General features: G+C 31.0%; 1 protein-coding gene across 10 annotated transcripts in view; it reads left to right on the top strand.

The window, feature by feature from the left end:
* Nucleotides 1-5072: 5072 nt before the first annotated feature.
* Nucleotides 5073-15464, top strand: part of LOC127698465 (RNA-binding protein Pasilla-like) — a 44815-nt gene continuing 34423 nt past the window's right edge. For 2 of the 10 annotated variants that reach the window (XM_052201933.1, XM_052201935.1), the window contains exons 1-2: nt 5073-5235; nt 12074-12133. In XM_052201933.1, coding sequence (XP_052057893.1) covers nt 5118-5235; nt 12074-12133 — 178 coding nt within the window. In that variant the 5' untranslated portion in view covers nt 5073-5117. The other 8 variants (XM_052201936.1, XM_052201943.1, XM_052201934.1 and 5 more) reach the window with 7 other exon arrangements.

Below are 15464 nucleotides of genomic sequence, written 5' to 3' on the forward strand. Positions count from 1 at the left end.
AACCCCTTCTGCACTAGACACGAGGATGACATACCAGGTTTGTGCATCTGCTCATAATATCATAACCAAATTACCTATTTGCATTCATGTATACCATCTGAGTCTATCTCCCACCTTGCCATGCAGCACCGTCCCTTGTTGGCTTTTGCAGCTAAGTTAAATATCCAATACATTGCCAATTTATTTTAGGAACTTTTTCATGTCGGGGTGTACCTGAGAAGGAGGGAAACACAGTTGAACGTATATTAGTTCATGATGTTCAAACTGCCTTTTCTTTTCTTTGTATGTATACTAGACTATTGTTGTTTCTTTTTGTTATTGTCTTATTAATGTCTTATATTGTATTATGCTCCTTGTGAGCCCATTTAATGGAAATAAAACATCTTCTTCTATACGACACCTTCTTGAATGTATTGGTGAAAAAATCTAGAAAACAGAAAAATAATCAGACCTGCTAATTCTAGACTTCTACAAAGTTTTTGACAAGGTGTCCCATAGCCTACTCCTACATTAACGACACCATTATGGAATCAGACTTGCAAATGAATATAAAAGAAAGTTCTCACGAAAAGAACATGAGTAGTAGTGGTTCGAGTCGAAACATTCGACACAATGAAAGTAAAATCTGGAGTACCACAAGGATCAGTATTAGGACCTTGTTTATTTCTTTTTTGTTTAACAACCTATCACAAAGACCCCACTCAACAGTTTGTGGACGATATTTTATTTTTTCTCTATTCTATACTTTGTCATTATATATCATTAAGAATTAATAATAATCATTGTAATAAATTATTTGTAATTATACTGCTCTCTTAGGGCGTCCTTGATTGACAATAAAAATATTGTATTGTATTGTATATTGTATTGTAGTATATTTGACTATTAACTCGGACAAAAACTCCTAGAAGACCAGGACAAACTACAAAAATTCTATGTCATACTCGGTAGCATGAAACATCAACTAAATACTTGGTTTATATTGGTGCGAACACATATACTACATCACAGATAAAACCTCCGCATCATCTCGAAATCCATCTAAGAGAGCATGCTTATAATCGACATGTAACCAGCAGACACAGAAATAGGTCAAGTCTTAGGCAACATGAAAATGAGCAAGAATGAAAAAAAAGAGTTACAAACCAGGCGAAAAGAAGAAAGATTCATCATAGTTTACAAAAATAACAAATGACCTTGTAGTCATAGAAGAAAAAAAATAACTACAAAATCCGACAACAAGCTACAGGCGTCCAGGACATTATACGCACCTTGAACAGCCGGCTACCAATTATTGTAGGAAGTGGTCCTTCTTCGTTAACAACGTCAAGGACTGGAAAAAACTGCCGCCGCGGGATATCGCTACAGCTAAGTCACTTGAGATATTCAAGTCTCAAGTGACCAACACATCTAACTTGTAGATAGTATATGGAAGAAGAGCTGTTATAAACCCTTCAGTGTGGGACATCCCCGTGGAATTGTCTTTAGTTATATCTTTTTGTCAATTAATCCATTTGGTGCTGATTGCAGATCTTTGATAGTCTCTGTTATATTTATTTACATTTTTGTATACTTTTTCGACTTAGAGCTTAACATATCTATTTACATTTTACAAGTGTGTTTTAAGTCGATGGGTTGCTTTTCATATATATGAAATATATATACACACCCGTCTTACTAGTTGATTACATTTAACATTTGAAGACATATTATTAGGAAATTTTAAGTGACAATGGCGTAGTCGTCGTAGTCTGAAAAGTGAGAGGGTGTTCTTTCATTTTCAATTTATTTAGTCAATCATTTAACTTTTTGGCCAAATAGTGGAGGGGCAAAAACATTGTTCATCACGATGGTTATACGGTAGTTGTTTTTTTTTATGTTTGTATTTTAGGGCTTTGTGTTAGATCCCTGAATTGGTAGTGATGTAATTTATTTGGTAGAAGCTATATAATTCAGGTACACCAACTTCTTTTCTTGTTGTGTAAAAGCATCTGGATGAACTCTGCACCTTATGAAAAGGTGGGTAAATCCATAAAAGGCTGTGAACAGGACGTTTAGCACTCATAAGGATGCATACACATCATCAGTTTTCTTATTCACCGACCTGTCAAGACCACAAAAATACATCAAGTCATTTTTATGGAAGTTTGAAATAAATAATAAAAAAAAACAAACAACATATTTTTTAATCAATCAATATCCAAAGCCAACCTTCATACGGGTCCTTAAAGCATATACCAAATAGACATAAGATATACAACATAAAATAAAAGTTCATAACTTCAACATAAATACATATCAAATTTTAGCAAAGCAAATCTTTCAAAGTACACTCTGGTGAATATTTGTCTCATTGACCATCATACCACATCTCCTTGTTTTTATATAGTTAGATAATACTCATTCACCATAATAATTATAATATTTATCTTATAGAATCATCTGAATATAAAATTTATAGAAAACTCTTTTAAACAAATAAGCAAATCATTAACATTACATATAATATAAATAATTCAGGGCATAGAAAAGAGACTCCAGTTACACCAGATTTTATCAATTGCACGCCAGATACTTTGTGTGCATTATCTATGCAATATTTAAGCGAATACCTAGTGCCGAGCGTAGGTTGGTGAATTTTTCATTACTTTATAATAGAAACTATTTTTGTGATCATAAGAAAATATATAACCGGTGACGTCTGCATCATCAATATTTGTTAACCAATCATCTATAATATAAAATAAGAAAATGGGGTAAAATTGGCAATGAGACAACTATATCCATTAGAGACGAAATGACGTAGACGTTAGCAACTATAGTCACCGTGTGGCCTTCAAAAATGAGCAAAACCCATACCGCATAGCAAGCTTTAAAAGGCCCTAACCAGACAAAATGTAAAACAATTCAAACGGAAAAATCAACGGCCTGATGTACAAAACAATAAACGAATAACAGCAGCAAACGAAAACCACTGAATTACAGGCTCCAGACTTGGGACAGGCACATACATAATTAGGCAGAGTTGAACATGTTTACGGGCGCCCAACCCTCCCCTAAATGTGCATGGTAAGTGCTGTGACACATGAACGCATAGGTCTTAATCTTGACTGTGAAATTAACAGAAACCTTTCACTACTTATTTGTTTATGAATTTGTACAGCTATGTGTCCTGCAATTGTTGTTGAAAGGTAACGGGTAGAACTGCTCTATGTATATAATTATCAGGATATCATTCATTTTCAATTTAAAAAATTGGGGACGTGACATTCTTGCAGATTTAAAAATACATGGAAATTTTCAAGATCTTACGGAGAGGCAATAGATACAAAAGAAATATTCAAACTCATAAGTTGAAGACAAACTGACATCGCCATGTTAAAAATCGAAAAAAGAACAAAAGACAAACAACAGTCTACGAAACACAACAGAAAACTAAAGACTGAGCACATCGAATCCAATCAAAATCTGGGGGTCATCTCATGCAGGTGCTCTGGAAGGTCTGGAAGGATTAGCAGATCCTGCTCCTTGTGTGACACCCGTCGTGTTACTGCTATGAAATACGTTAATAAGTTAATCAAGTGATAAGGAATATCTCAATAATTGCGGATTGGTAATTTACTCTTATCTAACACTAACACATAACCAAATTCGTAAACCATCTGTTATATAAATTGTATTACCCCTTAAACATGATCTTTTAAATTTCTGAATTAAAACACGTTTTTCGGTGCAAAGGATAGACAATACTGTTGCCGGTAGAAACAACACAGATATCAAAAGATAAAAAAAGCACTAAGTACAAAACTGAAAACCAAAACAAGAGCAAACACGGACCCTTTTTAAACTGAGGTTAGAAATATATGCCAAAGAAGGTACTTATACATCACAGCACATGCTTACATCATCAAGTTGCTTTAGTTTTATCAAGTATTTTTAACTTGTCAACAGACATTTTGTATTATTGCTACTGTATTTTGATTGTACAAAACTTCCAAGTATTGTATAATATATTATGAAGTTCATTTTCGGCAATGGCTATATATATCCCAATAGCACGAGTTCGAATCCCGGCGAGGGAAGAACAAAAATTTGCTTCCGCAAATTTGCAGATTTAACATTGTTGTGCTGATATTTAGAGTAATTGTGTATATATATATATAAATATATGCATATAGATATAGTGTTTATTAAAAGCATTTCCCTTATCGTAATTGTTCACAACAACAGTATTTATGTTATGAAATCCTGGCGAAGTTTTGATTCAGATGTTTTATATACTTCAAGATATACTTATAAAGCCCCAAAAATGTTTAAAAAATCATGTTATTCACGATAAAATATAATTTTTTAGTATAAAAATCGTCAAAAAATGTTAGCCTCGCTTCGCTTTATATCCAATTATCGGGAATTACGTCCCCCTTTCAGAAATCCTGGATAAGAACCTATCTACATGGTAGTCTACACCCTCTAGACGGCGCTTAAACGAATATTTTTCTTATATTTGTCGAAATACACAAAATTCTAAATTATTGATTTATTTCATTCGCTTAAATTATTATTATTTATTTCATCTATTTAAATCACTTAATTTAGTGTGATGAATTTCATTTATTGAATTTAATATAGAGGAAACGGTTTTTGTTTACTAATTTATTTGTTTACATTTACAAAACATTTTTTCTATTTCCTTCAAACTTACTTCTTTTTAGCTTTTTAATATAAATAACTCCTAGCTACCAAAATCACGTATTTATTTGGTGTATCAATAATATATCCAAAGCTGATTAAGCATGCCAAATGTGAAATTTGTGTATTGCCAAATGTTTTGACAATTTAAATGTCAGTTTGACAGTTCAACACGTGGAATTGGGGGGCGTGGCTCTGACATTGTTATGTGTAATCGGATATCTTAAGAAATAGATAGATTCGTGCTTTCTTTCGTTACTTTTCTTGTACTTAAAATAGACATAACGGTATATTTTATAAAATACAAGTGAAATAATTGTAATTCATATAAAAATAAGCAATATTTTTCTAGTTGTTCCGCTTGACCAAATCTCGTGACATTGACTGTATACAAAACGTTACCCCACGAGAACTGAACGAAGTGGAAAATGGCGATGAATTACGACGGCATGAATGGCACTGACATGGACACTTCCGACTCAAGAAAAAGGCCATTGGACACAGAAATAGATAATGGGGTACCTAAAAGATCAAACCAAGGTGCAGGTCAGCATTTTTACATGATTATTTAATATTAACAGCAAAATTGCGCAGACGATCGGGATCAATATGGCTGCAAATTGACAGCCGGTAGGAAATTGACTAGCCTTGAAATTTTTCGAGAGGTGTCTTATTTCTTAGTTGTTTCTTACATTTTATGCCTCAGAAATTAAATTTAATGATTCAACTGTTTATTTGTGGAATTTGCAATTGTTTGAAGGATTAACTCGCCTCGTATCGGCGATGTATTCACATGACAAGCTGGCATACATCGATTTCAAGTGGAGGCATGCATGTATAAACATGTGTTGAAAGCCACCAATCCGGGCATTCGTTCTCGCTAACCGGCTCTGGCACACACAAACAGACCCTTGTGCGACTAGAGACGGGATAGGTCTAAACAACTTTGGTCAACAACGGAGAGAGTGGTCGACTTTCATCACAGAACACGTCAACTTCTTGGAACAGGCCTCTTTCGTCTGACACAGTTGTAGAATGACCCTTCTTGACCTTCATCGGTCTCCTGGTCTTAATAATTTGGACGAGCCAATGACTGAAACCCAAGATTACATGAGTTTTAACGTCTGGAGAGGTATTTCAATTTACGGTTTAACCTTTCATGCTTTTATTTTTTCATTTTCACTTCCGAACACCTTAAACTCAGCGTTGAAAATTTACCGTTGCTATTGGGAATGGAGGAAAATGAATACGTGTCATAAAGTCCTTTTTATTTAATTCATAACATCATTTTTAATTAATTATTGTGTATTGATGTATTAATGAATTATTTTTAGGTACTTTAACTTATTTTGAAGCCTAATATGGTTGTAATTAAGGATTGTTAGAACTGCTGAGACAAGCATATGTTGATAAGTTTACATGTGTTTATCTGTGTGTCCATGGGTGTTTTAAACCATGGTCCTAACTTAACCAGGGGAAATATTTTCTTTAAAAGGAATTTTAATCATCACCCATAAACATTCATGGTATTATTTTCATCCTGTCAAACTTCAAATATTTTCATTAACACACTCAACTTCCAACAAACATGTCCCAATCAGTGAAGTGTAACGAATGTCAGTGTAAAGTGTTGGGTTACCAAGCTCTAATGTCCCCTGAGGTAACTACCCATAGATATAGTTTCTACATATCATCATTATTAACATAGATAATTAGATGATAGATAAAGATGGGAGGGCTTTACTTACATCTATATCTATCTGGTATGTGTGGTTATTATTCATTACACATCTGTCAGCTGCTTTAGATAGCTTGAAGGATATTGTTGTGTGTAGATGATGCATCCATTCAGTTCAGAGTTCATTCTTTCTGGTCAAATAGGGGAGATGTCTTCTTTTCCTGAACCATATGCATATTGTAAGTAATAAAGGCTATTACATTTTGTAAAATGTATTGATTAGTTATAATGTGTATCATAATGTAGCAATTTTATTTCAATGTCATATATTACATTTTCTTTGATGGTTCTGGGAATACCAGTTCTGATCATCTTTGATGTATCATAAAGGATTCTTGAGAACTTTTTTTGTTGTTGATTGCCATTATGTAATCTTTAAATGAATTGATGAATAGGGACTTACAACTATCATGCAATGTCCTAATAAGTAGGTGGAATTAACTTAACCAGTTGTTTTACCTTTAAACTGAAATAACATGTCAAAATCAGGCAACCCTTAAAAAAAATTATTTGTTTGATGTTGTTAACCCATGCCTCATAGGGTTGGGTAGGTAGGGATTTTATTTTTTTGTTTTGGCCAACAACATAAAAACATGTTTTAGATTAGAAAAAGATGTTAGAGCAGGAATTTTTTTTTCTAAATTTGAAATGATTTGTGTCATAATTTTTTTTTTTGGATAGGCTGTTTTTTAGATGGGTAGGTAGGCAACATCAAACAATTTAAATTTTATTTTGGCCTCTAGCTATAGACTTTAGTGAAAGTTTCTTTATCATATCTGTATTATTAAAAAGAGAGTGTTATTTCCTCAGCAGTTGCATATGCATAAATTAGTACATGAACATCTTAATTTTAAAGAGATTTAATATTAAGCACCAAGACTAAGCCAGTCTTCACGACAAACTTTTGAATCTACAGGCCCAAAACTGAATTTTACAAAAATTTTAGTTAGATTCTATTGGCCTGTAGAGGTGATTTTTACAGGCCCGACATACATTTTACAAGCCTGGGCTGGTGGGCCTGTGGTTGAGCATGAAGACTACCAAGTCCCTCATTCATGGTCCTATACTTTAAAATTTTTGCATAGTTTCCATGTTAAACTTTCTGACTACAGGGTGTAACAGAATCAGTTATTATAAGTCAATTATATTTGGCACACAAATGGAGATGCATTCGAATGGGTGGATCTTATTTCCATGGAGATTATTTTGCCTTATTTTAAATTTTAAAGTTTGTGATTGGATCAGCTTTATGAAGAAACACTCTAGATGGATCACTGATATTTGGAATTCATTTAACATTAGTGGATTTCATATCCCCCTCAGTCTGGTCTTTGTCCATGTACTTCATTTTTTATTGGTATGATTTGAAAGGCTTATGATCATATAAGTCCTCAATATTTATAATTCTGTTTTGTTGGTAGTTTTTATTTCCATGAAGATTAAGTCCAATAGGTACAAATGTAATCATGTTAATGAACCCTTCAAAAGTCTAAATTATATCAGTACCTCCTGAATTAAGATTTTTTTTATGAAAGGTATTCATAGAATACACAGAAAGGTACCTCCTATAAATTGGTAATGGTACCCAACCCAATGATTACCTGCTTTGACTTTTTCTTATATATTTTTGTTGAAAACAGTCAAGACATCTAATATTATACATCTCTGTATAAAGAGTTTATAATAATGTAAGATAAAGTGGATGCATGTATATGTATGATGTAAAATGATTAAACCCCGTTAAGCATAAGGTCTCCACCAAGTTGCCTTAGGAATAAACTTGTAACTTTTAAAATAAGTCAATTGTACAGGTACCTACAATGTATCCAATAATAGTAAAGTAATGTGTGTTTTATAGGGTGCAAGAGAAACAAATGTGGCATAATGTTCCACAACCACCAATAATTGTGGAAAGTGGCACAATCTATTTTTTTTTAAAGATTAAAACAAGTTCATTTATCAAATTCATGTAATCAGAAGTCTTTTTTTCTGAGGAATGTTTTAAATGACGCAGTTTCTTGCCTTCCAAAATAAATCAGAAATACACGCTTTATATATTACATTGTACATGTACACATTAGGTTGTGTGGGTGTTCCTCGATATAAACATTGGTAACACCACAGATGAATTCTTGCAAAATAGTTTCACAGTTGGGTATTGTTGTACTTAAGTGCTTTGTTAAATTCTTAATTAAGCAGTAGATATTTGCAATTATCTTTTCTGCATTCAACATTGATTTACAAAAGTGTATATTCTGAAGTTTAAATGAATACATGTATTAGGTAGACCCCCCCATAAAATGAAAACATTTTACAAATTGTTTTTGTTTTAAGTCTAATCAATCTGGATTGATGAACATGTATGTCTCTTTATATGTGTTTTTTTTTATAAACGTTCTTAGAAAAACGTTTTACAAATTTAGTAAATTACTTAAACATTTCTATGTAACATATTGATATTCTACATGTACTCATAGATTTACTTTTACTTTTAAACATATGTTTTTAATAAAATTATTTTATTATTGGACATAAATCTTATTGAAATAGTTACATATTCACAGATTTTGTACCATCAGTTTAGACATTTCAATAAAAAATAATCTGGTTTCATTGGTAATGTGTTTATGATAAAGAGTTTAATTTTTTTAAACATTGCATAGATATTATTTTGATTTCTGAAATTGTTCATTCACAAGACAGTTCATGTGATTCAAGGATATACATTTGAACAAGTGTAAATGAATTAATGTTTTTATAAAGAGTACATTTGTAAACCATACCACTTGTCACATGCTGCATGTACATCACATGTTAATTTAGTCTACTTTAAATGTACATGATATATATATTTTAAAATATTTATTTCTCAATTGAAATTTTTACAGAAATCTTAACCTACAATAGGAAATAGATTTATTAAATAATACTTAACATGCTTAATGTTTAAAGTATTTCATCTTTTGAAAGTTTCAACATGTGGCAGTTTGAAATGTTTATTAAAAAAGGAAATTTCTAATAGGAATAATTCAAGTGTGGAGATCTATACATTGTATGTGCGATTCTGTTGACTTTTTGCTAAAAGAACAAAAAGGGGAAAAATAGATGGTAAAGTTTTAGATATTGAATATATCTGGTATACAGGTTGATCTTTCAACCTGTCCTTTATCTTTTGATAAGTTGATATGTTACAGGGTACAGAAGCATAAATATTTATATGAAATAATCTTGTTCATGTAAAAATAGTTTGAAAATTTTATTAAAAAATTATGATTGATTGATTTTCTGAAGCTTTCTCACTTAAAACTTATTCACCATAAATACGTAGATGTCATTTAACGAAATTGAATATCCTGCATTTATCATGCTTTACCCTATAATAAGACAAATTGCTGAAAGTTCCCCATCTAAATGATTAAAAACTTGGTGTAAACTAGATACACCCAACCAGGGTACCACCCTCATGGGTGTACAATGTAACTAATACATACAATATCCAAATTTGTATATATGGTTGACACATTAAAGGAATGTACTTTTGTTCATTCAGTGTCAGTGTGAATTGTATCAGCAAAATAGCACGCATTTGGTGATCTTTGGTAGCCAGAGATAAACAAATTTACATATATAATAGCTTTAAAAGACAAGTTATACAAGTTAGGGTACTGTTTTATTTATTTAATTTTCATGTAGATTTAAAAAGAGAGAATAGTTTGTGCATTATATTTTATTATTATTTATGAGCTAGCAGGTCTGAATATTTTGAACATGAAGCCCATCTTATATTAAAATTTTTGGGGTCAGTGTTGAAATTAAAAATATTTCCATTTAGGATTTTCTCCAGTGACCAGGAAATCATGAAATTAACTTTGCAAGTTAAATGATCTTTACCATGTTGAACAGTTCATTGTGTAGACTAGGTGAATAAAAAGTAACAGTAAATATATATTGACATATATATTACATGATGGCGGCATTGATGCTGCATTTTATAAACTGTAAACAAAATATTAAAAACTGAAATGAGATAGTCTTTCAAACTCAATGAATCATTTGTTGTCTGATTGTTGAACTTCAGACTATAAACTTTAAATTAAAAAAAAAAAATGTGTCAGATATATATTTATTTTGGATATTAATACTGATGTTATTTATTTCGTAGTAGAACGCAATACATAGGGATGCTAATCTAGTGGCGGCACTGTTAACTATTTGTATAGAGATAAATGTGGTATATATGATCCTTGTAAGGTCTTGATGTCTGTTCAATGATCAAGGTTAGATTTTTGTGGTCAATTTCATACCTCAGATTCTATAGGCAATAGGTCAACTATATTTGGGATATGGAATAATTGTAAAGTATTCATTTGTACATGTATGTCTGGCAGATTTTGTCTGACCTTGACCCTGGTTCATTGGTCAATGTTAAGTTTTCCTGGTTATGTCCTTTCAGAATAGAGAGATACTATAAGTGATAGGTGAACTATATTTGGCGTATGGAATGATTGTTAGGTGACCATGTCTGTCTGGCAGGGTTTATCTGACCTTGACCTAATTTTTATGGTTCTAGGTCAATGTTTAGTTTTTGGGGTTAGGTTTTTTTCTCAGATACAAAAAGCAATATATACATGATGTATGTCAACGATATTTGGTTTATATAAATGGATTCTATAGAATGATTATAAGTTTACATGTCTAGCAAGTTACATTTGACATTGATTTCATTTTGATGTATCATTGGTTAGTTTCACTTCTCTTCTAAGTTTTTGTTGACCAGATACATGTACTTAAGCAGTAAGTCAATTTTATTTGGTGTATGGAATGATTGTAAGGTGTACATGTCCTTTTAACAGGGTTCATCTGACCTTGACCTCATTTTGTTGGTTCATAATCATTGGTTATGTTAAGTTTTTGTGGTTTGGTTTGTTTCTCAGAAATTGTTTTTATAAAATAGAGTAATTACTTTGAATAATCAGTGGTATTGATTTGATTTGAATAGATCTTATCATCTACCTATTGTTTACTTTGAATAGTAAATTGTATCAAATGCTATATAAGTTTATTACAAATGTAGCACAATACAAAAAGAGGTTCTGTAAATATAAGTACCAGAAATGTTGACAGGATTATCATTTAAAGTAGGAATGTCAATCAAATTAATAACAATAGATTGTTATCTAATGTTCCTGCAAGAGAGTTGAATGACTGACTTCATTTAGATTTCAATTTTTTTAAAATGTACTTATTTCAAAATATGGGTTAAAAATTAAATAATTTTATCAAGGTTATAAAGGGAAAAACAATCTCTTAATGTCTATAATTGTTTACATCATACCACATCTCTTTTTTTTTATATATTTACCTTAAATTTTTGCCTATACAATGTACATGCAATTGTATTACAATTATAAGAAGATGCACATTAATAAATGCACACATTAATTCTAAACTTACAGTATGTACATGTGTAATAATGGTTCTCCATGTTTAATATTTTCAGACCATGTTAGCTTTATTGGGGCTTTATTTGTTCACTGCCATTTGATTTATTTTATAGTTTTGAACTTTAATTTAAGGTTAACTCCTCCTTCATATACTCACATCATTAATCATTATCCTATCATCATCAACCTTCACTCGTTGTAGGCACCCCAGAACAGATGCAGCACATGATGACCGAAGAATCAAACGGTGACGCAATCATGGGTATATATTGTCATTTAATGCTTTTCTCCACAAAAATGATGGCTGAATAGTACTAAAGAAAAATAAAAAAATTGTTTCCCACTATACAGTTATAAGTGTAAATGGTTGGTTATAATTGTACAAACATTGGCTACATTGTGTAAAAGGTTGTAAATAAATGTGTAGCCTGTATTATAAAAGAATATTAGTTTATAGTTAAATTTTGAAGATCTTTCTTGGCCAACTGTAAGAATATAAATTATTTCTTCTTATTCATGTTTTAAGATCAAGATATATTCTTGTAACCATCAACAACTGCTAGGACTGCAGGACTGGCGATTTTGAAGAAATTTGTAGGAAAATATCTATCACAAAATAGCATCTGCTTTGAAACATGTTTGTGAACTAAGCCACTAATTAGTATTCCAAATTTCCAATAGGCATGGCATTTTTCTTAGGGTCAAATATTGAAATTCTGAAACATTCGGCACAGATCACCGTAGTGTTAATAACAAAAATTAGTTTTTAGATCTTATCTCAAATGAGGTAAGAGGAGTTTGAGGACAAGAAGTTTTTTGCTTTTTGAACCCCTGAGGGTCATGCCTCAAGGGATCCAATGAAAAGTTAACCATTGGTCAATTTGGCAGATTTATTACAACTTGTGATTCAAGTTTCAACATTCTTTAAAAAAAAAATTTCATTGATTTAATTGTTATCACAAAATTTGTTTTCACAAATGATACTGCCCTTAGGTTTTATACAATAAAATCTATGGCACAATCTACATTTTTATTTTTAAAAGTACTAATGTCAACCAAACTCTGGGTAAATTATACAATTACAGTTATTTTTGAAAATTGTGTAAAGGGTAAATTTTGTCCAAACTTAGTGTCAATTATGGTTTCAATTAGGCCAAAATAAAGGTATGTGTTTAGGGTTTCCTGACCAAATTTTTTTATGAAAATTTCTTTCAAAAACTTTTCACCAGCAAATCAGTGTAACCGCTAACTTTAAAATAGAAAAACCAAACTGATAGAAATGGTATTGTTCATTATAATCCTCAATTGTAATTATGGTTAATGATCCCAGCAACTGTCAAAGGTTGTCTTCACATATAAAAGAATGTAATAAAATATTTCAGTTCAAAATTTAATAAAAATTTGGAATTGCAACCTAACATTCAATGAAAAGATAAATTTGTGATTCACATTTAGCAAAATGTTTAGGTAACCCCAACTTCTGTCAAACATGGCTGCTACCATGGCTGATGTGAATTGTTTTTTAGTATTGAATCATAGGTATGTGTAGAACCCAGATGAACAGTACAGTTTCCTTGGAGCCTCATGTTTGATATTTGAATGAATAGAAAATCATTATAATGTTAAATCTGTTTTTAAGAGATTATTTACAAGACAGGCCATCACAAAAATGGCTTTTCCAGGCTTCATACATGAAGCTTTAAGATCAAGTAATTATAATTACCAGTTGTCTGCCAAAGTCTTTTGAAAGCCAAGCTACAGCAATATATATTTGAGTGTACTGTATTCAAGAACATTCTTATAAAAATCTTCATGAAGTTTGCAACCAGATTTAGAAATGACATGTCTGGAGGTTTATTATCTTTAAAATACAGATTTTTGCATCCTCAGCATATTTTTACATTTCTTAGAATTTATATACTTAAAACTTCAATGCATGTCTAGTTGAAAAAAATAAATGATTGCATTGTAAAACCATGATGAATGTATTCTAACGAGTGGTTTCAGGTGCTTTTGAAAGTTCGAATTCTTTGTAAAAAGTTAAAATTAGAGCACCTGATGAGTATAAATTCTGTTAAAGACACTCCTGGTTACTGTAAAGAATTTGTTTTCATTGTATTCATGTACTGAGTACTTATACAATTCCATTACTTAAAAGACGTTCATGGTAGAAAAAGTCATTTCTGTCATTGTTCAGGTATTTGTCAAGCTTTGCCAGTAGACCTATAAGAATCACCTTGATGAGGTTATTTAGAAATATTTAACTGTCCCCATAAGATTTAATTATAAAAAACTTGAAAAAGTGTAAGGCACAGGCAAAGAGATAAGATCTGAGTAATCATTGAGTTCTGCTTTGGAGATTGGCAACAGCCCAAAAACAATTGTTGGCTTCATTTAAATTTGGTTCTTTGCTGGACAATAGATCCAATAAAATTCAGAGACCTTTCTTATTACATTTCTGGAAGTCCATTGAACAAACTCTTTAGTTCATTATAGTCAGAATATTTATTTATAAACATGATCTATCAGATTTACAAAAAAAAGAACAACACTTTAGGAAGATCTTAAATTTAATAAAAAAAAACGTGCTGTTTTTTAAATAGTGGTGATATATACATGTACTAGTAAAACATGCCAATATTAACCTTCAAACACTTAAATTAATTATTTATGGACTTATTTGTTGTGAGAATAAACAAAATGAAACTATTTTACATATATAGGCTTAAGTAGAATAAGTACATACTCATTTTATTTTTTTGACATGGAGTGGTCCTTCAATTTATTATACCATTGAGTCTCCATCAATATATGTGAGGTCATGCATTAATACCATAGATGCAATGTTTGTAATATGCAAGTCAATGTTTGAAGACAATGAAAGAATTTTGTCAAAATGATGGCAACATAATTACTAAATTACAAATTTCGTTTGTAGGATGGTGCTCAGTGTTTCAATTTACTATACAAGTAAAAAGAATTTACATACATGGTTAAGGAATTTTGGACAAACAACAAAAACTTGATGGTTTACATTCCTACGTAGTGTTAAATAGACAATGTTTATAAACCAAAGTACAATTCAGCCATCACTTTTGTATGCTGTCTCCATCACATTGTTTAGTGTAGTGGTTTAGTGTAACATTGTTATGTTTTGGTGTGATATTTATATAATATACTACACAAAATCTCATTAATAGTCAAAATAATATGTATATATGATTGACATACTCATTTTTGTCACCTACATTTGTAGCTTGTAAAACAAAGAAGAGTAAATGAAGACTGACTTATGTTTTTTTTCTTCTCATTTTGGCCCATTGTTTATAGCTACAACTATTTAATTATATTTGATGACAAAATAAATATACCAGTATATATATATATATCCAGTATATATATATATATATATATATATATATATATATATATAGGTTTACAGAATTTTGGATTTTGACAGATTTCTCACATCGGTCCTAATTTGATTTATAAAAAGCTTGATTACACCTGTATATTGCAGAAATCACTTTGGTAGTGGCCACAAAACATGGACCATTATGGTAATCTTTAACTTAAATTGTTAGGAATAAACC

This window comes from Mytilus californianus, unplaced genomic scaffold, assembly GCF_021869535.1.
Source record: "Mytilus californianus isolate M0D057914Y unplaced genomic scaffold, xbMytCali1.0.p SCAF_4, whole genome shotgun sequence".
Classification (NCBI taxonomy): Eukaryota; Metazoa; Mollusca; class Bivalvia; order Mytilida; family Mytilidae; genus Mytilus; species Mytilus californianus.